The 26,040-nt window shown below is 41.4% G+C and overlaps 1 protein-coding gene across 1 annotated transcript in view; it reads right to left on the reverse strand.

Annotated features, from left to right (window-relative positions):
• The window catches only part of LOC121907573 (titin-like), a 214,293-nt gene that overhangs the window by 98,726 nt on the left and 89,527 nt on the right, over nucleotides 1-26,040 (reverse strand). Inside the window, 34 exon segments of the mRNA XM_042427209.1 lie at nucleotides 260-411; nucleotides 607-894; nucleotides 1,064-1,178; nucleotides 1,361-1,548; nucleotides 1,672-1,974; nucleotides 2,078-2,377; nucleotides 2,486-2,755; nucleotides 2,853-3,119; nucleotides 3,208-3,332; nucleotides 3,420-3,828; nucleotides 4,943-5,221; nucleotides 5,316-5,582; nucleotides 5,674-5,943; nucleotides 6,562-6,730; nucleotides 6,886-6,983; nucleotides 7,143-7,409; nucleotides 7,522-7,645; nucleotides 9,990-10,132; nucleotides 10,414-10,540; nucleotides 11,365-11,504; nucleotides 11,628-11,894; nucleotides 12,124-12,390; nucleotides 13,128-13,394; nucleotides 14,049-14,175; nucleotides 14,259-14,398; nucleotides 17,805-18,068; nucleotides 18,520-18,786; nucleotides 18,899-19,165; nucleotides 19,348-19,474; nucleotides 20,484-20,623; nucleotides 20,739-21,008; nucleotides 22,357-22,635; nucleotides 22,857-23,255; nucleotides 24,539-24,589. Coding sequence (XP_042283143.1) covers nucleotides 260-411; nucleotides 607-894; nucleotides 1,064-1,178; nucleotides 1,361-1,548; nucleotides 1,672-1,974; nucleotides 2,078-2,377; nucleotides 2,486-2,755; nucleotides 2,853-3,119; nucleotides 3,208-3,332; nucleotides 3,420-3,828; nucleotides 4,943-5,221; nucleotides 5,316-5,582; nucleotides 5,674-5,943; nucleotides 6,562-6,730; nucleotides 6,886-6,983; nucleotides 7,143-7,409; nucleotides 7,522-7,645; nucleotides 9,990-10,132; nucleotides 10,414-10,540; nucleotides 11,365-11,504; nucleotides 11,628-11,894; nucleotides 12,124-12,390; nucleotides 13,128-13,394; nucleotides 14,049-14,175; nucleotides 14,259-14,398; nucleotides 17,805-18,068; nucleotides 18,520-18,786; nucleotides 18,899-19,165; nucleotides 19,348-19,474; nucleotides 20,484-20,623; nucleotides 20,739-21,008; nucleotides 22,357-22,635; nucleotides 22,857-23,255; nucleotides 24,539-24,589 — 7,433 coding nt within the window.

Below are 26,040 nucleotides of genomic sequence, written 5' to 3' on the forward strand. Positions count from 1 at the left end.
ACCTGTGAAAATATGGAAGCCCAACACTGATTGGCTTTTGCAAGCAAATTCATGTTTAACTGCATTTTTGCTTTGACTTTGTATGTATTAGCTGCACCACTAAACTTCACTTTGACTTCAGTTTTAGTCTCAGACTCTGAACAGGTACATGTTCAAAGTCTTTTACAAGCCCTGCATTCAAAAGACACAGCTGCTGAAGCTATGAAGGATCGATCATGTTGCTTCTTTGACAGCACTAAAGGTAAACACTCAGACGTACCTTGGCCCAGGTCTTGCGAGACACTTCTCTCTTCTCGATCTGGTAGTGGGTGACTGGACTTCCTCCATCATGCTCAGGAGCCTCCCACATCAGGTGGACATGGTGTCGGGTCACCTCAGCCACCTTGAAGTCCTTAGGAGCACTGGGGCATGCTGGGAAAACAAACATGAAATTACACATCTTTGTACACTAACAAGAATAGGGGAGACGGGGTGTAAGAAAGGAAAGTTAATGAAAAGTAGATGAAAAAGAATCTTCCATTCGTTTGGACCAAAATAAGTCAACTTTTCATGAAATTACTACATATTATTATGAAATGTATATTTAAATCAAAGAGATATTGTTACCGATAACGTTGACCTCAATCTCTCCGGAGACGGAGGACACGTCATTCTCCAGCTGAAGGGTGTAGGTGCCTTTGTCCGGACGGACACTCGGTGTGACCGTCAGCTCTGTGTATGTGGGCTTCGTCACCATGGAGACACGCTCATCCGCAGTGGTCAGCTCCTTCTCACTGAAGGTCCACTTGGGGATGGGGGTTGGGTATCCAGTGATGGGGACTCTGATGGTGAGAGGGTGAGGGACGATCACCTCCAGGCCGTTCCTGAAGGCACTCAGGTCAATGGTTGGACCGACTGCCAAGAGAGAAAAATATTAATGGTTTCATTGTCGTAAGGTAGTTGGTCAAGAAGTTATACTGCCATGTAGTGGACTTAATCAGTGCAATCAGTGCAAATAAAGAAAGAAAGGGGAAAGAATAACAAATGAAAGAAATATGTCCTGATCTCTTTGGTTCAACTGTACCATGAGGGTCATCAGCAAGCAGCGGTCCGAGTTGCTCAGCTGGATCGGAGACACCGGCTGCATTCTCAGCACAAACTCTGTAGAGGTACTTCTGACCATGTTTCAGACCGGACACCTGCACAAAACAACAGCAACAGTCAGATATCAAACAGTGAACAACAACAGATAAACATCAAAGATCAGTTGATAGTGGAGGAAATCTGTTAAGTGGATGATAAATTTAATTGCCAACAAACTATTTTTGTCACGTATAGACAATGATAATTAAAAGGCAGGACTATTGGGTGAGCTCTGTACCCGGTAGGAGAGGTCTGGGCACAGTCTAGCGTTGCAGCGAAGCCATTTGTCAGTGCCATCATCGCACTTCTCGATGATGTAGCCGGTGATCATGCTGCCGCCGTTGCTGGTGGGTGTCTCCCAGGTGAGTGTGACTGCCTCTTTGGTTTGGTCACTGAAGTTCAGGTTCAGAGGTGGGCTTGGCCTCTCTGCAGCCACAACACAAAAGTTCCAGTTAAATAAATTTAATTTCTGTTTGATACTTTTTATTTTTTGGTGTCAGAACAAACAATGAGCAGAGCCAAAATTCCAAACCACTGCTTTTAACTCACCAATGGGATCCATGATCTTGACAGGGTTGGTGGCAGCGCTGGGCCTGCCAACGCCAGCTTTGTTCTCGGCTCGAACTCTGAAGATGTACTCCTTGTTCTCCACCACATCATTCAGAGTGGCTGAGCGGTCGCTGGCGCCACAGACCATGGCCGCCTCCCACTTCACAGCGGTTCTGTCGCGGAGCTCGATCACATAGTTGGTAATCTCGGAGCCGCCGTCGAACTTAGGAGGCTCCCAGTGGACGGTGGCACCAAACCTGTTCACCACACCTACTGCAACGTTCTCCGGAGCATCGGGCACGTCTGGCACAGGAAAACACCCACATAAATGGTTTTGATTTGGATTTAAGTGTGTCAATGTCAAAGGTGTTGTAGATGTACTTAAGGACTTTTAGGCACTGCTTACCAAACTTGTTCTTTGCCTGGACAGCATCCTCGGTGGAAACGACAGGGCCACTGCCGACTCGGTTACGGGCGCACACTCTGAACAGATACTTGGAATCTTTTCGGAGACCACTGACACAGTACTCTGGAATGTCAGCACGGTCTGTAGCCAGCGTCCAGGTCTTACGCTTCACATCTCGTCTCTCCACCACGTACGCAACGATCTTGCTTCCACCATCACTCTCTGGCTCCTCCCAGGCCAAACTGACCTCACCGTCAGCTGTGTCGACCACTCTCAGGTTCTTGACAGGTCCGGGGACATCTAGCAACCATCAACATGAAACTTAGGAACTTTGAGATATAAAATTCAGTATGCTGTTATAATACTAATCCAAACACCCAGTCAGATTAATTTAATCCCTTGACTCACCAATCACATCCAGGTTGATGAATGCTTCTCCTTCTCCATGCTTGTTCTTGATAACCACCTTGTATCTACCTTGGTCCTCCTTGCTGGGGCTCTTCAGACGGTACTCTGTCTTATCGTGGGAGGTGTCAATGTTCTGGACGGGCAGACTGGCGCCCACAAAGAACCACTCAGCGTCTGCGCGAGGGTAGGCGTCGTATGGTACGGTCATGACGAAGGGCTTGCCAGCGTCTGTCACCAAGTTCTGGTCGGTGGTTTTGATCTTTGGAACGGCTGCAGAGGAGATAAAATCAATGGTCTCAGTGATTCGGGAGTTCACTTTTCTTCTTGAATGATCTCAGGGTAAATTTGTAGTGCTGTGGTGACTCACCTGCCAGCTCAAGCTTGGCTCTGGCGTCCTTGTCTTTGGCCACAATCCTGTACTCTCCTTGGTCTCGAGGTCTTATCTCACAGACCTGCAGTCTGTGGACTTTACCCTCACTGATCATCTGGTATTTGTCTCCCTGGACAATTATCATGTTGTTCCTCATCCACTTAACTTCCACTCTATCCTTGTTGAGCTCCACCTCGAACACAATGTCCGAGCCTGGAGGTTCAAACACATCCTGTGGAGGTCTGACGATCTCCACTGGGGTCTCTGGAGGACAGAAAAACACATCGCTTGTGAGGGTTGAAAAGAGAAATATTTACTCTGTGAAAATGAAGAAGACAAATTAAGTATTTACCTTCAACAAAAAGTCTTGCTCTGGTCCTCCTTTCTTCCACACCACAGGCGTATTCACATTCATCATCAGGTCTGCACACCTTGATGATTAGTCTGCATGTCTTGCCTTCTTTTTCCATGTGATATCTGCAAAAACATAAAACCAGAACCGTTTTTAAAATGCTCTAAGATTGTTGTGGGTAAGTGATGTGTGACTTTAAGTCCAGTTGTTACCTCGGTCCTTCTCTGATCTCTCGTCCATTCCTGTACCACTTGACGGTAGCTTTCTCCTTGGACAGCTTGCAGGTGAACTCGGCGTCCTCAAACTCAGTGATGGTCTGATCTTTGAGATGTGTGGTGAAGTCTGTCGGCGCCTCGCTGATGATCAGCTCAGCCGCACACTTGTCATCACCGACCACAGCGGTGTACTCGCCCTCATCGTCCATCACACAGTCCTTGATGGTCAGGGTGTGTTTGAGGCCGTCGGCTCTGTAGACGATGCGTTTGCTGAGTGTCACCTCCTGGCCGGCCTTCATCCACTTCACTGTCACCTCGGGCCGGTTCACCTTGCACATGAAGCTGATGGTCTTCTTCTCCTGAGTCTCAATGTCCTCAATGGGCTCCAGGAACTTCAGCTTCTCCTCTGTGGAGTCACATGGAGGAAATAGAGTGAATACATGTTTTTTTTATTTTTTTTTATGGCAGATTGTACTCAACATAAAATCTGAAGTTGTTTGGTTCCATACTGACCCTTCATTTAAAACAAGACAAGTGTCCGCCAATGAGCCGGAATGATTCAACATTTTTAAGGTATTTCTACTTGTTCCAAAAATATTTAAGAAACAACTTACAAAAGACTAATTAAGACTGTATTTTCACTTCATTCTTCAGTGTGACATCTTGTTCATGTTAGCTGGTTTATAATCACTGTTGGTGCAGCTTCCAGACCTCTGAATCAGCACCAGAATTATAAAAGTGAAGTGAAACTGGATGAGAAAACCCCAGAAAGAAATTAATTTCTATTAGAAATAGGGAAAACAATTTCTCCACATTACCCTTATTTTATTTGTTTCAAGACATAAGACCACTGTACTCACTAATCTACAAAACTGCAAATACATAAATTATTTGCAATTTTTTTTTCACTTTGAAGAATTCACTTTTTTAATGACAAATTCTGAGTCTTCTTGGCAGAAATGTGTATGATTCATGTCTGGTTTGAATAAAGAAGTAAATAAGTTCAGTAGATTTTTTGCAGTGTAGGGATGAGTCAGCTGTGTGCTGTATAACTCTCAGGTATTTCTTGGCCTTTGTTGCCACACGAATCATAAAAAGTGATTGGATGATTAGTTTATGGATATATTTTGTTCACATCCTCGAGTATACTTTATTTCTGGGTCAATTTCTCCAGTTTTGGCCTCTTAGTTCCAGTAAAGAGAAATCTTAATGCCGCAGTACACGGCAACGTTTTACACAACAGTGTTCTTCCAGCTTTGTGTCCCTGTGCACAAAGCCAGCTCCATAAAGATCTGGCCTGCAACGAGCCCTGACCTCAGCCCCATCCAGCACCTTCGTGATGAACTGTGAGCCGCAACTTTTCACCCAACATCTGTAGCCATGTTCCAAAATGTTGTGGAAACTCTTCCCAGAGGTAGCATCAGATTACTACAATGTCTAGATGGCCACATACTTTTGAACATGCACTAGTCTTCAACTGACTGAATGAGCTGAAATGAAGAGGCGTTCACATTATTTACCTGTCACTTTAGCGCTGGCGGTGCTCTTGGCGTGCTCTCCTCTGTGATTGGTCAGGCTGATGGTGTAGCTGGCCTCGTCGGCCTTCTGGGCATCTCTGATCCTCAGGGAGAAGACGTTGTCCCTCTGAACCATCATGTACTTGCTGCTCTCAAATATGGTCTCCTCATTCTTCAGCCACTTGGCCTTCGCTCCCTCCACGTTCGTCTCGCAGTTGAAGTCAATCTCGCTTCCCTCCTTCACCTCTGTGTCTTTAATCGGTGTGATGATCCTCAGTTTTTCTGCAATAAAATACAAACACATGTCAAAAACAAATGTGCACTCTGACATTTGGGTTAATTAAAACAAGATGAGGGGAATAAACAAGGGTCTTACCAATCACATACAGATCGGCTGAGGCTGTAACGCTGCCGATGTGGGCAACGTAGCCTCCCTCATCCTTCAGCACACAATTTTTCACAATAAGAGCTCTTCTCTTTCCTTCACTGACAATAGTGTACTTGTCCCCGGATTCCACCTCCTTGTCACCTCTGAACCATTTCACCTCGTAGGTTTCCTTGGAGACGGAGCAGGTGAACTCGGCCTTCTCACCCTCCACCACCTCCTGGTTCTGCGGCCTGGCGATGAACTCAGCCGCCAGTTCTGGTAAGAGGAAGAAGAGAAAGAGAACGAATGAAGATTCTGCGGATGCTTCATTTTCCACTGTTGAGCACATATGATGATGTGTTTGTACCCTTGAGTTTCAGCGTAGCGGACGTCTTGATGGTGGGACTCAGCCTGCAGTTGTACTCTCCGCCGTCCTCCATCCTCAGGTCCTGGATGATCAGGATCCTCTTGCGTCCGTCCATGATCTGCTCGTAGCGGCCGCCCTCCGGCAGCTCCTCGTCTCCTCGATACCAGGTGACGTCGGCGCTGGCCTTCGACACCTCGCAGATCATCTTCACGCTGTCTGTTTCTGTGCCCTCCACGTTGGACAGGTTCTTGGTGAACCTGGCAGCCTCCTCTGTGAAGAATCACACAGCGGCAGCAACAATGGAGGTTAATGTGGGCAGGGACTAGTAAAACTCAGGCCTATCTACTGTTGGTAAAAACCTCCAAATTATTGTGAGATACAACAAAAACATTCAGACAAAGAGCTAAACAGCAATAGCTTTGGATAAAAATCCCAAAATTTTAACCAAAAAAAAAATTGAATGTGCTAGAGGAAAGTTCATGGGGTCTGGTGATGCATCAGTGCATCCACCACCATTTTAAAACTGTGGAAAATCTGCAAACGTCTCGTTTTTAGGGTTTGGGGTTAAATGTGAGTGTTTTTATAACTAAAATATTAAACTTTGTCCAGTGTAGCCTTAACAAATTCCAAAAAATGCGAGTATTCATGAAGCTCCCAAATGTTGGTAAAACCCAACAAAGATATTCATGCAGACACTGAAAGTTTGGATAAAACAAAGAAATTTGAGGAAATTTCCAAAAATATGGGAAACACCTTACGAAAATAATTCAAGTAAAACGGAAGAATGTGAATGCAAAATCACAGGTTCAAATCCAATATTTTGGTTAAAAATCAGCTGGTGGTAACAAACATGTTCTCTGATAGCAGCAGAGAAACAACGAGCCTCACCGATGACCGTCAGCATGCCGGAGGTCTTGGACGTCCTGGCGTCACATTCGTACTCAGCCTCATCGTCAAACACCGACTTGTGGACGATGAGGATTCTCTGGACTCCCTTAGCAATGATCTCGTACTTCTTTCCTTTCCTGATCTCACTGCCGTCCTTGAACCAGCGAACCTGCAGGACCACATCCAGACATGGAGGTCAATCTCTTTGACCGTCAACTGACCATCTGGTTGATCGTTACCAGATTGACCCGCCTGTTTTAAACCACACCTCAGAACAACAACAAACTTTGACACATTTCACTGTTCAGTATTTTTAGGTCTCACCTTGGCAGACTCACGTGACACTTCACATTCAAACTTGGCAGATTCCTTCTCTTTGACCTCCACGTCCTGCAAAGGCTTCGTAAACTCCACATGAGGAGCTGAAAACACAAAGACGACTCTGTTATAACACGCTGCTAGCAATGATAAAAATGTATATATAATAGTAATAACACTTTAATTTTAATGTCCATTTTAATTCATGCTGTAACTCTTACAAACAAAACTTGAATAAAACAGTAAAACGGTTTCATCCTTACGTGTGACCTCCAGGAAGCAGGAAGTTTTGAACTCCTTGGCGTCACACGTGTACATCTTGGCGTCGTCCGGACTGCAGGCGTGGATGATTAGCGCTCTCTTGCGGCCGTCAACAATCATGTCGTACTTCTTGGACTTGTGGATCTCTTTTCCTTCTCTGAACCATCGTACCTCTGCACCCTCTCTGGAAACTTCACACTCCAGCGTGGCGGTGGCTTCTTCCTCCACTGTCTGGTCCTCCAGAGGCTTCGTGAACTCCACCGGCGGCTCTGAACGGACCCAAAAAGCAAATACTGAGTACAGACAGACCAGGAAATATACCAGAAGCTCCTATTCAGAGTGTCGAGCTGACCAGACGCAGAACAAGTGTCAGTGTCTCACCCCTGACGGTGAGCTGAGCCTGAGTCTCGAAGTCTTTGGCGGTCAGTTTGACCTCGCCGGCTTCCGACAGCTTCACGTCTCTGATAGTCAGAGTATGAGTTCGGCCCGCCACTCGAGTCTTCACCTGCAGAGACAAAAAACAACACAAAACCCAAAATCGTCAGAGGAGGTCATGTGACCTGATCACAGATATCTGTCTAGAATGACATGATGTTACGTTATGAAGTTACATTCAGTGTTAAAGGAAGGACCAGTAGGTGGGTAGAAATATAATATTCATCAGTATGCTTTAATCAGTGTTCAATCACCTGAAATAAGAACTGTTGTGTTTTTACTACCTTAGAATGAGCCTTTGTATCTACAGAGGGAGCGGGTCCTCTTCCACGGAGCCGCCATGTTTCTAGAGTAGCCCAGATTGGACAAACCAAACACTGGCTCTAGAGAGGACCTCTAAATGCCACTAAATCCTACACACTGGTCCTTTAAACCAACAGTCAGTGTGTTTCTTGCTGTAATCATTCCTCCTGTTCATACTGACCATTAGAAGATCCCTTCATAATGACCTTACAATGAAAGTGATGGAGGACAAAATCCACAGTCTGAAGCTAATATGAAGCTTCAGCGTCCAAATGAGTCAAATCAAGTAGATATCTTTCAACGTTACAGTCTTTTTAGTGCCAAAGTTCCTCTTTTTGTTACTATACTTCCACCTGCAGCTCAACAGGGAAACACTGTCCGAGGAAACGTCCACATTATTCACTAAACCAGCTGATTTAACCAAAACATGTCAAATATAATCTAAATTTGATCAATACTATAATTTTGAATAATCAGCTTGTTGAATGTTAAAATAATGAGACTTTACAGTATGATGTAATATTGATTCAATTCATAATTAATATAAAACAGAGAAAAGAAGAAAATCATCAAACTGGAGCCACAAACAATTTATTGATTATCAAAATTATTGTCTTAAAAGAAGTGAAAAAAATCATTATTATTATTATTATTTTCAAGTTTTGTTGTCTTATTAATCAATGATTTAAACTACGCAGGCAGAATGTTTTCACTTGATTTTAGGAATCAGAGAACGAAATTAAAGAAGTTTTGTCGAGTAAGCAACACATGTCTTTATTGTTTCTATGGTAACCGCTGATGTTTTCAGTCACTTCTTTTTCTTTCACCACAGAAATCAAAATCTAAACTTTAATCAACTACAGAACTGATTTTTCTGCTTCTAAAAGAAATCAGGAGTCATTTTCTAGAGATCTGAGGTTTATTGTAAAGGTGAAATAATCAGTTTGTATATTTTTAACTGTGTTTTCTGGAGGCTGCTGATGTACTTATAAGGTGGTTTCAGTCTGTGTCAGATAACGGCGTCAGCTTCGCTATCTCTGGTTATTTTTAGCAGCAGCGCTGTAGAAAAGGTTAAACGTCTTTACAGCTGTTCTTCTTCTCTTTCCTAAAGCTGCACAACAATCACCAAAACAACACTTGATGCTTTAAACAAGTTCATTACATTTAACTTGATAATTAGTTTTTTATATTTTTGGACGTAAAACTGGAAAAATCAGAATAAGTTATTGTTTTATCTTTTGCTTCTAACTTGATTTAAAACTGTGAAATTAGATCCATGAACATGTAACTGAAATGAGAACCAGCATCTTAGAATAAAGAAAAATCATATTTAAATTCTGGAAAAGTCTTAAACTTGTGGAACGGCAGCGTCGCACCTGAGCGACTGTTACTGTTCTCTTGCCTTTCAAATAAAAACAGACTCGTGAACAGTGACAGTTATGTTTCTGTGTTTTGGGCAAAGAGCTGCTGAGCAGGAGGTGAAACTAGCTGAATACTGATGAGTCAATAACAGAGATCATGTTCTGTGTTCAATCTGCTTTTTCTTTTAAATCTATTAAAGAATCTGAAAACCTGCAGAGACGTCCAGATGTTCTCTGGTGGATGTTAACAGGCTGTGAAGATGATGATGATGATGATGATGATGATTTTATTGTTTCTGTTCAGCTACAAGCTAAATCTGGTACAAAGCTTCTTTTCTCTTTGAGATTAATGTATTTTATATTTGGTCTCTGTTATAAATACATTCAATAAATTAAACTTGTCTAAATAAATCCTGAAATACTCAAATTTACAGTTTAAAAAGAACAGAACTGAGGAAGAAGTTATTTCACGATTCTGCCTCTTTCTGTGAGTTTTAGTTATAAATTATTGTTATTTTTTTATTTTCAGTTTTTGCCAAATTAAATACTGTAAAAATTAGAATTAGTCATTGTAATTGAATCCTTTAAATATGCAGGAAAACCTCCATTTTAACCTGAAATTACATTTTTTAAACAACCAGTTTTATTCAGTTTCCAACATTAATGAGATTGTCGCGTTTGTTGATATTTAAGACACGATAACAAAGATTTGAGAGTTTTTCCGTGACGTTTGCAGCTGCGTTGACTCACCCTGTCGCTGGCTTCCATCTTCTGTCCTCCGAGGAACCACTCCACCTCGATGCCTTCGTACGACAGCTGGCACTCGAAGGTCGCCGTCTCTCCGGCCGTCACCGTCACGTCCTTCAGAGGCTGCAGGAGGCTGATGGAGCGAGCTGAAAGAGACGACATGTTTTACTCCAGACTTCAGCTACAGTGAGCCGGCCTGAGAGTCACGCTACTGTTCCTCCAATCAGAGAGCAGCCTCACACTTCAGATAAAGTCTGAGGTGTCCAAAATAACCGCCTGACCTGATTGGCTGAGGACTCTCAGACACACACACCACACTCTGCTGCAGCAAACAGGACAGACTAACACTGACTACAATATTAGAGTACATGATGAAGATGAAGAACAACAAACATGACATGAGCTGTAACCATGGAAACGATCTCACCTTTCACTCGGAGCTGAGCGTTGGATTTGGCGTTGGCCGCCGAGAAATCGACGCCTCCGGCCATGTCCATACGGACGTTATACAGGATCAGCATGTGTTTGGTTCCTTCCTCCTTCATCTCAACATCCTGACGGCAAAACAAACATTCAGACTCAACTCCAAACTTCATCTCATCTTCTTATCTCCTGCTGTGAAGCTTAAAGGACCCAATGAAATCCCTGTCAACTAAAATAAAACACACATTTCCTCCTTTTTGGATTCAGGAGCCGTAAATATCAAACCTCTCAGAGCAGGACGTCACTCCTGATGTCAAACATTCTCACAGTGACGCATTATTTCAGGACGAGGAGTAAAAACTCTGAGCTGGGCTGTCAGCAGACGTTCAGAGAGAGAAGAAGAAGATGTTTTATCGAAGCTTGATGAGAACAAACGTTGTTGTAATGATGAACATGCAGCTTTGCAACAGAATCAAACTGATCCTGAACACGTTCACGTCCCTCCGGCTGCTCAGACTGATCAATCTCAACTTATTACAACAATTCAAATATTTTTACAAGGTCTTAAATTATCATTATTATTATTATTATTATTATTATTTATTCAGATGAGAGAGCCTGTTCACACTGTGACACCACAGAAATAATCATTTCCTGTCATGTAGGAACAGCAGGAAGACATCGCAGCAACATGCGGCTGCAGTTTTATGGAGCTGATTTCACATTAACTTCTGTTTTTATTTATTTATGTTTGTTTAGATTCTATGAAGCTGTTTGTGTTTCTATGTGTGAGAACAAACACGTCATCAGAGCGACGTCTCACTCTGCCCGAGGATCCTGCTCTGAGCTCTAAATTAACTTCCAGCATGATTCTCTGGAGTGATTCTGAGAAGTTTGACAGATACGAGCCCAGAAAGCAGAAAGGACGTGTTTCAGTGAGCAGAGCAGCACTCACAGCAGACTGATGCAGAGCTTCTCCTTTCAGTTTCCAGTTTCCGTGGACGTCCTCCTCCGATATCTCCGTCTCAAACTTGGCTGTCTCCGTCTCTGTGACCTCAACGCTGTACAGCGGACGAACGATCTTGATGTCGCGCTCTGCAGGCATCAAAAAAAACAAAACTCAGTCAGTCTAAAGTGATTTCACTCTTTTCTGGAGGCGTTCGAGTGACTCGACCATCTTAAACTGGTTTGTCGCTGGCACGTATCTGCAGGATTTACCTTCGATGTTGAGGTTGGCTGTAGTTTTGTCGGAGCCGCAGTCGCAGGTGTACTCGCCGATGTTGACCTTCTCCGCCTTCCGGACGGTCAGGATGCGCTTCTTGCCGTCGGTGCTGATGGCGATGTTCTTGGAGGGAGTGATCTCCTTCCCGTCCTTGAACCATTTGACGTCGGCGACGGCCTTGCTCAGTTCGCAGACCAGCTGCACCTCGTCCTTTTCCACCGCCGTGTAGTTCTGCAGCTTGGTGGTGAAGTACAGGTCTCCCTCTGCAGCAACCAGGTGTTTGGGTCACATGTTGCAGGGAACATTAATTAGCAAATGTCCAATAATTAGCAACTAAAACAGAAAAGTACCTTCGACAGTGAGAACAATGAGCCAATCAGAGTGCGTCTAGACTATTATAATATACATTCATCAATAAAATGTTTCTGTCTGTTGCAGCAGGACGACATCACAACTGTAGGAATAAGAAGCAAACATGTTTCAGACACTAACCGATGACGGTGAGCATGGCGGTCACCGTCTTGTCCATGGCCTCCACTTTGATCATGGAGGTGTCGTCGATGGTGACCTCCTTGAAGGCCAGCGTGTGGACCTTTCCGTGATCCGACATGTGCACCACCTTGCTGGGGTGCAGACGGACGTCGTTTTTGTACCAGACCACTGAGATGTTATCGTGCGACAGCTCGACGCTGAACTCGGCCGTTTCGCGCTCCTTCACCGTCACGTCTTTAATCGGTTTGACAAACTCGAGGCGAATTCCTGCCGCAGGAACAAAAAACAGGAGAAATAATTCATAACAACGATCCCGATGGGCTGCAGTTATTCTGCTGTTTGATACAAACCTGCGTTTTTCAGCTGAAAAATGCTTTTTGAAGAGTTTGTACAAAACATTTGTAGATAAAAAGAAACAAAAGGCCTAAAAATAAAACGTGTTTACTAAAAAATGGAAAATATTCCTTTATCTTCTTATTTTATTATGAAGTCAGAAAACGTACGATAACGTTATTATCTATAAAGAAAATCTGTATGCATCAAAATATGGAAAAAGACAAAATAACTATAAAGCAGTAAATCAATGGATAAAAACTAATAAAACGATCAAATAATGATATTTAGTTGTGTCTAGTTATCATAAAATAATCAGTATTAATGAATGTGGGAGGCAGGTGAATGAATAATTATCTTTTAGAATAAACGAGCTGCTGAATCAACAGTTAATTAATACATGAATGATTAATTTATAAAATCAATGACTGAATGAATATGTAGAATAATTAATGCATTAAACTAGTGAATGACTGAATGAGTAAATTATTAAACAAATGAATAAAAGAATGACTTAATGATTAAATAAATAAATGAATGAATAGATGAACATCGGAAGGAGTTAAATACGTCTGACACAAACAAACACGACAAACAGATGATGAACAACTGATGAAGACGAGCGATGAGGAGTTAAAGAGTGAAAACTAATCATGAAATAAGACTCTTGCCTTGGATGACGAGTTTGCCGCTCGTCCTCTTGTCTTCGGCCTCGAACATGTATTTGGCTTCGTCCTCGTAGGCGGCCGACCGGACCAGCAGGACGTACATGTTGCCCTCCTGGATCATCTCGTACTTGTCGTCGCTCTGCAGCTCCTGCGATCCCTTCAGCCAGCGGAAACTCTTCGGAGCTCTGGACAGCTCCACGTCGAACCTGGCCTCGTCCTTCTCGTACACCTGCACGTCGCTCAGCGGCGTGAGGAAGTTCAGCGGGAGCTCTGGAGCCGGACAGGAAACAGCGTTGGCGCACCAGCGTCAAGTCACATCATTGTGGTTTTAAGAAATACTCAAATAAAAAAGGTCTGACTGAAATCCCCCAAAAGCAAAGTAAAAAAAAAACAAGCAGAGTTCAGCTGATGCTGATGTCTCGATTAAAAGAAACTCAAAACAAACAAACAAACAAATAAACAAACAAACAAACAAATCTCACAAAAAGGCCAAACTTAGAGCAGATTTTCTGGAGAAAAAAAAAAGACTTTTTAAAAAAATAAACATGTTAATATTCAAAAACTGCATGTCATGTCTGACAAATGGATGTTTATTTATGGATTATGATTAAAAAAAGACAAAGAATGATTAAAACTGTTTTCCCTGAATTCAGCCTGTCAGGCAGCTGTTTCCTTTAGTGAGCTCTGCCTGAGAAGACAACTTCAGGGGAAGAAAGGCCCAAACCTCACGTCAAGAAACACCAAAAATCTCACAAAAAAAAAAAAAAAATCACATTTTTACTGTTGATCAAGTTTTCTACACTGGAAGGAAGGAAGTAATGATGTAATTCAAATACTTCTCACTGAAAAGATAATTAAGAAGCTTATTTTAATTCTTTCATCTGCAAACAGAGAAACAGAACAGATGATGAAGACACTTTTTACCTTTGACCTTCAAGTTAGCAGAACACTTGGCGTTAGCGGCGGCGTACGCCACCTCGCCGCTCATGGGGACTTTACAGTTGTACAGGATCAGCGTGTGCTTCCCGCCCTCCTCGATGATGTCGACATCCTGTCAATCAATATAATGAATAGCGATCAATACCTGAGGTGTCTGGGACAGAGGCGTTATGAGGTGTATAACGAAGCGCTCACAGTGTGCGGACTCAGAACTTCTCCGTTCAGCTTCCACTGGCCGTGGACGTCGTCCTCAGAGATCTCCACCTCGAAGCGAGCCGTCTCTCCGTCAAACAGCTCCACGCCGTAAATCGGCCGAATCACCTTGATGTCACGAGCTAGTTGGATAAAAGTATTTAGTTAAAAATGCTTCTTGTTCTTGTTGTGAGCTGTGTTGGTTTTGTCCATTTTGTTAAACATCTGTAATAGAAAACGACATCAGCTTGTAATCTATGAAGACGGAAATATTTCTCTGAATTCTCGATTTAATTTTTTTTTTTTACCTTAATGTCAGAATTTGATGTTTCGTTCCTCATGTTAAACTTTTAAAATGCAGCCGTCTTAGTTAGAAGGTGAAGATGGCTGCTGGTTAGATGCAGCGTGTTGTTCGCTGAACCAGTCCATCAAAAATCATCAAAATAACTAATAACGTCTACACGGTTAAGTTAAATTTAGAGCTTTACAAGAAAGTTGCTTTGTTTTTTTCCAAGTAATTTCATAATTAACCAAAGAAATGGCTACTAAGAAATTAGCAGAAGACATGGAAGAGGTTAACAAGTCTCTGAGCTTCATGTCAGAGGAACTAAGTAATCGGCCTACTGGGTTTAACTGGTGAAGGCTGCCATTAAAGAAAAAGAAAAGAATTGAAGAGCTTGAAAGAAGAGCGGAAGATCTGGAACAACACCAAGAGCTGAACTGTAGTCGTCTGAGCAGCAAAGACATTCTTATAGACAGTAAACACCAAATCTCACAAAGAGAAACACTGACAGTGCAAGAAAAGCAGGATCCTGAGGAAGGAAAGCGATGTAAGATGTAAAGTAATGATGAACCAGAACAGACTAAAGTAAAACATCTTGATCAATATAAATGAAAATGGTGACTATTATGGTGGTAGATAAAGATCTGCAGGATGATGGATCAATAGGGTCAATAAAGGGGGGTGTTAGCTGTGATGTCTACTCTTAAATGTAAAGTTACTGATGATATGACAACCGTTATAGACAACTGGATGGAATCACTGATATTCAGGTAAAGCTTCTTAACATCCACCCTTTTGTTTGAATTGTCACCTTCAAAAGCTGTAAGGCCACAATGCCTTATTTATATATATATATATATTATATATATATATATATATATATATATATATTATATATATATTATATATATTAAGCTTCATCTGAAAGGTGACATCTTCTAGTTTGTGGAAATGTGTTTAGCATGCGGCTAAAACTCTTCTATAACGAGTCATATTTGAATAATAATAACTAGGACAAGCTTTACCTGTATAAAAATCCAGACCTCTAGGCCTAACCTTATGGGAGCTTTTTAGTTTGTGGTGTCACTGGTGTTACTGGTGTCACTGGTGTCCCTGAACTCTCCTAAATGTCTTCAAGTTTTACTCATTACTGCGTGATGCGACTGGCTGAAGCAGGCGACCTGGTGGATGTTAAGAGGCTACCAAAACCACTCAATTTGTTTTATATTAATTTTTACTTTGAGTTTCTATGCGTTAAATGTAAAACCTAATATTTTTATAAATGTAATCGAAGGGAAGATAAAAAGAGGACTATTAGTGAATGATGTAAGTGTTAGACATGATCAATAAGGCTAAAATAAAGCCTGCAGAGGCTCTTCAGGCAGAACTTTGGATACTAATCAATCATATGATGCATGTTTAGATACATTCTTGACACTTTATGACTGACATTGTCTGTTGAAAGAGTGTAGACAAAATCCTAAAAAGAGGAGAAAACCATGGTTAACAAAGGGTTTGGAAAAAGATTGTAAAAAGAAAAATAGGCTCTATAGAGAATATATCGAGCATCAAACAAAGGAAGCGGACGACAAGTACAAAAAGTATAAAAACAGACTGACGTCTATTATGGGATCACAACAAAAAGACTATTATGATCGAACATAAAAATAATGTGAAGACTACCTGGAGTGTGCTTAATGACATGATTAACAGATTGTAGTACAAAAGGATTTTCCAACTTATTTCGATTACTGAAAATAAAGCGGAAATTGTTAATTGAGTTAAATGATTTTTTTGTTAATTTACGCCCAAATATGGCAAAATGAACCTTCCTCCAGATGAAGACAATAACTTTGACAACAACAATTCAATGTTCCTTGGTGGAGTTTGTGAGAGTGATTTGGTCAGAAAGTTTAAGAATAAAAAATCCCCTGATAACAATATTGATATGTCACTTTATAAAAGAAGTAACTGACTGTGTCCTCGAGCCATTTACTTCAATATTAAATGTAATAAATCCTTTCAAACAGGTATATATGATATCAAACTACAGACCTGTGTCTTTATAAATAGACTTGATGACTTTATTGATAAATATGAGTTACTGCGAGACCATCAGTTTGAGTTTAGGATCAATCGATCAACATGTTTAACTGTATATATTGATTAACGTAAATCGATCGCTCCTTACCTCTGAGGAACGCTGTGGTATAAGAGGTGTCACACAACACTGGATAAGAAGTTATTTAACTAATCAATATGTAAAAATGAATGATACTGAATCACAGTTTAGAGGAGTGGTCTGTGGTGTTCCACAAGGTTCAGTATTGGGACCTAAGTTATTTATACTTTATTTGAATATTTGTACAGAATCTAATAAGTTGAATTTTTTTACATTTGCTGATGATACAAGTTTATTTTGTTCACATGAAAGAATTATTGAAAACAGTAGAAAGGGAATTGATAATGTTAAAAAAATGGTTTGACATTAATAAGTTATGACAAAATGAAAATAAAACTACATTTATGGTGTTTAGTGGTGTCGGAGTTAATTGTGAAATAAAAATGAATTTAAATGGAGTTGAAATTGATATATAGATCTATATATTATAGATCATAAACTCTGTTGGAAGCCACATATAGAATATAAATGTATAGAAAACAAATAAAGACCCTATAATTAAACTCCAGCTATTAGAATAATAAATAAAACTTGTTACTGTGAATCTATCAATGATCTTATATTATTCAGGTCCTGCACGTTAAAAGTTTTTAGATATTGTGTATTTAAAAACATTGGAAATACTTTTTCGAGTTAGGAATAAAAGCCGTCCTGTTTGTTATTTAATATCAAGTGAAGGAAGTTATAATTTAACAGGGTTGTGTATCTTTGAAACATGTAAAGTGAGAAATGTAAAATAAAGATGTGCTTCAGTTTTGGAACTGTGAGTTTCAAAAAAGCCTGAAAATTTAAAATAATTAAGGATTATGATTCAAAATGATTAAAATGTAAAGGAATCAGGATTACAGTTTATATTGTTTCTTTTGTACTGTTGATATTCTGGATTATTTCATGGATTGTATTGTAATTAGCCTATAGGGCTAATATATATATATATATAGGGCTTCAGCCTATTCCTTTTTATTGGTGTAAACATGTATCATTTATACTTTTTGCCACGTGGCCTTAAACCTTTTTGTAATTGGACAGTTTTAGAGATTTTTGAGAGTCACCATGATGTGACTGATTTTTTCCATCAGTTTACCTTCGATATTGAGGGTGGCCGAGGTCTTGTCTGTTCCACAATCACATTTGTATTTTCCTTTATCGCTGTCCTCCACTTTCTTCAGGACCAGAGTCCTGCGCGTGCCCTCCGACTTCATGACCACCGTCTTGGAGGCGACGATCTCCGTATCATTGTGATACCAAACAACAGGGACGTCTTTGCTCAACTCACAGTCCAGAGTCACCTCGTCTTTCTCGGTGGCGGTGTAATCCTGCAGCTTCACCACAAACACGGCGTCGCCCTCTGAAACGGAGTCGGGTCAGTTAGTTTCAGGAAAATCACAGTCATATGTTGCACACAGGACACGGCTACATGCTGCAAAGACCGAGCAGTTCCTCCAAGAAATCATTTCAGCCGATACGAGTGTTTATCTTTTCACAGCAATTAAAGAATAATTCTGGTTTATTACAACTTGGCCCCTATTTTCTCAGTGATTTCTATCAGTTAGAATAAAAGGTAACAGCTGACATCAGTGAACACAAACAGACATGTTGGAAACAAACTTCAGAAATCTTTCACGACTTCAGGGCTTCATACATTTTAGATATCAACTTTAACTGTAATTAAATCAACATTTTGATTCAATAAAATGTTTTTAAAGGTTTTATTGCGTAATATCTGCTGTTCCATATATCATGCAGCTCGAATGGGATAGAAGGAGAGAAAAGTAAAAGGAAGGAAAGTGTGTTGTTACCTATGACTGTCAGTTTTGCCATGGAGTATATTCCTTTGACCTCTGCCTTAATCTGGCAGGTATCATCTAGAGTCAATTTCCTCATTTCTAGAGTGTGTTTCTTTCCTTCCACATGTGTGAGCACCGTTCGGCTCACGTGGAGTTTGACTTCGTTTCGGTACCAAACCACCGGCACGTTCTCGTGAGTCAGCTCGAGCTCGAACTGTACCGTGTTACCTTCTTTCTCTGTTTGGTCCTGAAGCGGCTGCACGATTTTGAGCCTCATTCCTGGAATACATCAGGTGAGTGCACACAACAGGGGTTGTTGCCACTTTAAAGCCACACACATCCATCATCGAATGACAGCAGAGAGGAAACATGAGCAACGTGGAGCACTTACCTTCCACCGTGAGCTGAGCCGTCTGTTTTTGGCCCAACACTTCGATCGTGTACTGCGCCTCATCGTCAAACTCACAGCTGTTTATGATCAGCATGTGTTTTTTCCCATCATCAATAATTTCATATTTAGGGCTCGGGGTGATGATCTCCACCCCCCTGAACCACATGACCTTTGACACTTCCTTGGTGATGGTGCATTCAAACTTAGCCTGTTTCTTTTCAGGCACAGAAATGTCTTTCAGCGGGTCAACAAAGCCCATTTCGATCTCTGGGAGGTGTGAATAATTCATCAGTTATTCACAAAAGCAAAACGTATCTGTCACTTTTCTGACTACACTGTCTTGTACTTGTTCTGTAACACCTCGGTTTCCAAGACCGACAAACGCAGCAGCTTGCAACAGACAACAAAACGGGCAAAAAAACAGGATAAGATTTATTCCAGAAACATACCTTTGACTGTGAGCATGGCGCTGGTCATGGCGTTCAGAGCCTGATACGACACTTCACCAGCCTGGTCCAGCTGCACATTTTTCAAAGTGAGGAAACGTTTCTTTCCCTCGGTTTGAATGTCGCAAGTCTGAAAAAGACCAAACAAAGCGATAAATGATCAAACCTTGAAATTACGCGTTTGTTTGTTTTTCAGTACCGATGCCAATATGACACCTGAAAATGACCTTACTTGTTGGAATGTAAACACGATTTTCTACAAAACCTTTTTTCTATTCATGAAAGCAAGTCAAACTTTTCAAATGCAGATCAGAGTCTCACCAGACATTCAAAGCCAACTTTCAGTACTTGACAGTTTTCGATACTCTGATCCAGGCTGATCAGTCACTCAGATTTGTTGTAAGGAAGAAAGTTGTAAATAATAAAATGGTGAGCAATCTTCACACCAGGAAGGTGTAAAGAAATAAAAAATACAAATTACTCTGACCGAGAAAGGTCTCTCCCATTAAAGTCAATATAAACCACATAAACTTGCCCCTGATCTGATCTTACACTGCTCAGTGCTGCCACTGGTGGCTGGAGGATGTACTACATCCAGCCGTGGTGAGGAAGAAATCCTGTACTATCTTTGGTTTGATTTATTCTCTATTGGAATAAATCAGGTTTTTTAAAATTTCTGTGCATCCGCCTGACACTTTTCACATCTTAAAAGTCACTAAAAAGATTGCATCAGCTGGATTTGTAATTTGAATATTCTTCGTAAAATGAATTTCGAAAAACTGAGAACAGTCAGAAGCACAAATACAGAAAACAGTCTGTCGTTACTGCTGCTAATATATTGTTCCCTACACTAATATCATATTTATTTATTACAATGAGAGTCTAAAACTAAAAAGAATTTGTGGAAGCAATTAAAACCATTTAGTTTATTAAGTGTGTTACCCTAAAACAAGGATTTATTTAAGTTGTGTTAAGATACCAAACACACACATGCAGCTTATACTTATAAACTTTAAATTTTTATCTCTTATTCTTAGTTTCACTCCTTCCTTACATATCATTTTGTATCAGAGCCCAAAACCTTTTCAGTTTCCCTTCACACTATACATGATTTTCACGTCAACTGTAGGAGGACTTACCGGAGATCTCGTCAAGACCTGGCCCTTGAGTTTCCATTCACCCATCACATCATCCTCAGATATTTCAGTGTCAAAACTGGCTTCCTCCTTCTCAACCACCTCTACGCTGGCGAGAGGCTTCAGGATCTCAGCCTCACGCTCTGAGAAAACAAAGAGAGGGAGTCATGGGAAATACCGCACAAATTTAAAACACGTTCCAGCTTTTTGGACACAGTCCTCATTATTTACTAATGTGGATTTGTATGTTTCACCAACCTCCAAGAGTCAGCTTGGCTGTGTATCTGCGATCCTCAACCTGAATGGTATATTCTGCAACGTCGTCAGGCTGGCAGTTGTTAATGGTGAGTGTCATAGTGTTTCCATCTTTGTTGATCTCCACCTTGTCAGACGGAGTGAGCTCGTCGTCTCCTTTGAACCACACCCATTTGGGATTGTCCTTGACGAGCTGACATTTGAACGTAGCCTTGGCTTTTGGTTTCACATGCTGGTCTCTCAGGGGCTTCACCAGCCAGTCTTTGATGATTTCTGAGAAGGGAGGATTCAAATTATGTTAAAAGGTCCGAACAGTGTCAACTCTGAGGCCTGGTTCCAGACTTTAGTGGTAGAAGATCACATTTAAAAAAAAAGGCGGAAAGGAACAGATCCAGGTTATCAAGGTTTGTCAGTCAGACAGATTGGGAGAACTCAAATGTAACTGTGGTCAACAGTTCAATCAACATCTAAATCTGTGCTCATGGTAACATAACGCAGGGCTGCCGACCTCTGACTTCAGCTTGGAGTGAGATTTGTTCCTGTGGGGAGGGGGTGACAAATCTTTTTGCTAATTTGTGTTTATTGGGTAGCATTTTTGACATACGCTACCAGAAACATAGGATAGGAAGATGTGTGTTCCTCATCAAGTTGCTGCCATCATCCGACACTCCTCACTTTAGTCTATCAGATCCATCCAAATAGAAGTAAACAGGTCTATGCATGGGTGCTTGATTAGGCTTTAAAATGGGGGAGTAAACTGGGAAAGATATATAATTTTGGGAGGGTCTGGTGGTCCTCCCCCAGAAAAAAAAAGTAATTTAAACAAAATTTCCTGCATCTCTAAACCAAGTCAAGAAACAGCCACCTGAACTAGTCTAGAGTAGTTAGATTGGGGATGCCATGAAAACCAAGAATGCATCAAGAACAGCATATAATTGGGTCGATCAGGACAGGATATGATTATTAGAAGAGTGGCTATTTCATATTTGAAATGTTTTTCCATCCAACTCTGCTCCACCTGAGAAACAGCCTTAGCTAACCTGGTGTGCTGAACTCAGAGTTGTACTGATTTGAGCCAGTTTGGTGAAGCAGGGTCTCTCATTTGGCATGAGGGTTGACAGATTGATTTGAGAGACATTAGAGTGTGTTGGCAACCCTGTAAAATGTAAAATTATGTCGTATTACTAGATCTCAGCATTGAGGTTAAACTACTGGGAATCATGAGAAAGTTTCAGAGTGACGGAGACAGTGACAGTTTGCAAATTGCCTAGACTGCATATTGACAGTGTAAAGTCAGTGGCTACAATCACTCAGGTTGGGTTTTTTGTTTTAAATGCTATTTATTGACTTTTATTTATTTCATTGTTTTCATTATTTCATTTTATCATTTTGATTTTTTGTGTGCTTTAGTCATATTTGTACTGTCTCATTATTAGCCCCTCAATCACCTGTAAAGCACTTACAGAAATTACTTATTTGGTATTTTACAGGCTTAGCAGCCTTTGGAAGTATTTACTTATATTTAAATGAAAACTAGTGAAGGGTTTGCGGAAAATCCAGGAAAAGAGGCATAGAATATGACAACTAGTATGTGATTCAGTCCGATTTGCCGACTGCTTACCAATAATTTTAACGTTGGTTGTAGTCTTGACATCCTCCTGTCCGTCCACTTCACATGAGTAGGTGCCACCGTCCTCATCAGTGGAGTTTTGGATGGTCACAGCTTGCTGCATACCAATGATATTGATAGCCAACTTTCCAGCCTGTTTCTTCAGGACTTGACCGTTGCGTTTCCAGATCACATCTCTCTCTTTGTTCAGCTCACATGTCAGATACATAGGCTGACCCTTTATACATGAAGTCTCTGGTTCCAATTCTGTTACCCATTTCACAGGCAGCTCTGCACAGAGACAAAATAACACAAATCAATGCATTTATTCCAGTACAAACACAGTTTGATATTGTTGGGAATTTTCCATTCTGGTGCCATTATATTACCTGTTTTTGATGCCTACAAAAAACTTGTTTTATCATCTGACAATGTGAGTCAAAGTTTTCAAATACATAGGTGTTAAATGCTGTGACAATCTGTATGTTGGACAAATGACGTCATTCATTTACCTTCAACAATGAGCTTGGCCGTGCATGATATTTCCTTGCCAGCATTCTTGGCCACACAAGTATATTCACCAGTGTCAGACAGCTGGACATCAATAATGTTTAGTTTGCGATCTTTGCCATCAGCAGTGAACTTGTGCTTGGGGTCTTCACGCAGGTTGCTGCCATCTTTCATCCATGACGTGATGGCAGTGGAGGGTGTGACCTCGCACTCAAACACAGCAGATGAGCCGATAGACTCGGCCTCCTTCAACACAATGTCCTGAATCTTCTTGATGAACTTCAGGCCGACGGGTTTGAGCTTGAATCCTCCGAAGGGGTCCTCTGGAGGTGATGGCTCTTTTCCACCGGGCCTTAGGCCCCGGCCCTTGCCAGCGTCACCAGGAGATGGGGTTTGTCTTGCTGTAACATCAGATACGAAAACTCATCAAGTTAGATTCAGGTGTCATGGTGATGAAGAATCAGACTTTTGAAAATGAGATGTTTTAAGACCTTGTGCCTACCATAGATTAGACGTCATTTGGTCAACATAACTTCACATTTAACAAAAATCTGTTCTAAGGTAACAGTTTTCAGTGTTACAGACGCAGAGACTATAAGACTGTCAAGATTAGGAATCATGCAGAGTCACTCTTCATGAGCTTCCAAACAGGATTTTTTGAAGAACTCAAATGTCCAACAGACAAGAAGATATTGACAACAAAGCACACACACACACAAACAACACACAAAGAGAGAAAGATACAGTATCTCCAGCAGCTATAGTGACTGCGAAGCTAATTAGCCAAGTACAATCAGATAAGCCACCTACCTACCTGCGTTATTATGTGTTCTGTGACTGTTCAAATGTACGACAGCAGTAAAAAAAAAAGGGCAAAGGCAATGCTCCTATTGGCTGTTGTGAGTGTAGTAACGTAAATCTGGTTCCACCAGTTGCATACCATCTGAAAAATGTCAATACAATACCCGATTTTCTGTGTCAGACAGCTGGATGTCTACATATATATATATATATATATATATATATATACAGACGGGTGACAAATGAAAGGAAAAACCAACATTAAGTGTCTTAGTAAGGTGTCGGACCATCACATGCCACCAGAACAGCATCAGAGCTCCTTGTTATTGATTCTACAGTCCTTGAACTCTACTGGAGGGACGAACATCATTGTTCATAAACATCTTCCTCGTGTGGTGTTGTGATGATGATGGTGCAGAGTGCTGTCTAACACGTCAGCTGAGATCTGGTGACTGTGAAGGTCGTAACATATGATTCACATCATTTAATACTCATCAAACCATTCATTGTCATCCTGGAAGAGACCACTCCCATCAGGATAGACATGTTTCATCACAGGATAAAGCTGATCACTCACAAATACTTTGTATTGATTAGCAGTGACCCTTCCCTCTAAGGGGACAAGTGGACCCAAACCATGCCAGCAAAATGCCCCCCATAGCATAACAGAACCCCCGGACCCCTTCACTGTAGGGGTCCAGCATCCAGACCTGGATCAGTTTTTCCTTTAATTTGTCACCCGTCTGTATATATATATATGTAGCAAATAAAAATGCAGTGGCAAATTAAAAATTTGTTTAAAACAGTGACACTGCGCCGACATTATCCTGTATAAAGAGTAAAAGTTTTACACACATGAGCTCTCATATTTGTGTATTCTCACCCCCAAGTCCTCTGCCTCTGCCTTTCGGTGCGTCTTCTCTGGGTTTTCCATCTGGACAAGAAACAATAAGATGTTGGTGTCTGTTGGTGTTAATATTCATCAGCAGAAACCAAGATAAAGATTTAAGCAGCACCAGCAGCAAACATGCTAAATCTTGTCCACATCGCATGAGTTTGAAGTACACACAGCACATGATGAAGAAGGTGAAGATGGAGTGAAGTCTTTGACAAATGGATGAATACTGGAATCAAAGATGATCAAAGGGGCGAACGTAGATGGTAGACGATGAAGAGAATAAAAGTTCTGGATAATGACATGAACACTCAACACTGAATGATGGAAATTGATGACATTGATGACACAGGACAGACATTATATGATGGGCCACATGAGGACATTACAATAGATGGATGTTGAATGTACAGATGGACAAACAGATGGATACATGAGCTCTAGATGAACGAATGAAGCAAGTGATTAAAAACGGACGTGATGAGGATTAGATGAGTCATCTTAGATGGGATGAGGGCGCTCCAGAGGCATCAGTTGTGGAGTCTGTGGGACTTCGCCTCACCTCGTTTGCCACCAGGCATGCCTGGGGTCTCCAGTGCCCCATCCACCCCTTCACCTTCCCAGTCCTCTGTAGGAACCAGCTCCCAATCCTGGGCCTCCTCTTCCTCTGTGCCTTGCATTTCTCCTGCCTCCTCTTCGAACACCTTCTCCTCTGGTTGGGTGGGGACCTTCTTCATCTGCAGAGTTCCAGGAGAGACCTCCTTCACCAGTGGAACCCTCCCTTTGCCAGGTTTTTCTGGTTCTGAGGCCTCCTCTGGTGACGGCTTCTTTGGGACCTTTTTTAGAGATACAGCTTCAATAGAGTCTTTTGGTGAAACAGTTTTAGGAACGCTTTTCAGTTTTTCAGCACTTGGCTTCTTCTCAATGGGGACTTTTTCCAGCTCCTTTGATTTTGGTGATGGGGTCTTTTTCAGCTCAACCTTCTTGAGCTGCTCTATGGGTTTGAAGGCCTTCTTGTCTTCGACCTTGTCTTTACCCACTCTAGGCGAAGGAGTCTTTTTGAGTTCAACACCTTTCTTGAGGGCATCTCTTTGTTTCTGTGGGAGTTCTTTCTCAGCTTCTGTCTGTGGGATCACTTCTTCCCTTCTTGGTGGAGTGGGCTTCTTAGGTGGAACAGTTGTCTCCTCTTTCTCTTGAGGCCTCTCATCCTCTTTTTTAGGCATCGCAATCTTTTCAACTTCCTGCTGTTTTTCCTTAAGCCCCTTGGGAGTTTCATCTCTTGGAGTTTGACTTGGTACCTTTGTGTCCATAGGCTTCTTTTTCTCTTTCTCTGATGCTTTTTCTGACTTTTCTTCAGCTTCAGGGACCTTTGTGAAAGGCTTCAACACAATGGGCTCCTCGTCTTTTTCTGGTGTGGAGATGATTTTAGGTTTTCCACGCAGCTTATCAGTTGCTGTAGGTTCCTCATCTTTGAGTACTTGATCAACCTC

This window comes from Thunnus maccoyii, chromosome 11 (assembly GCF_910596095.1).
Source record: "Thunnus maccoyii chromosome 11, fThuMac1.1, whole genome shotgun sequence".
Lineage (NCBI taxonomy): Eukaryota > Metazoa > Chordata > Actinopteri > Scombriformes > Scombridae > Thunnus > Thunnus maccoyii.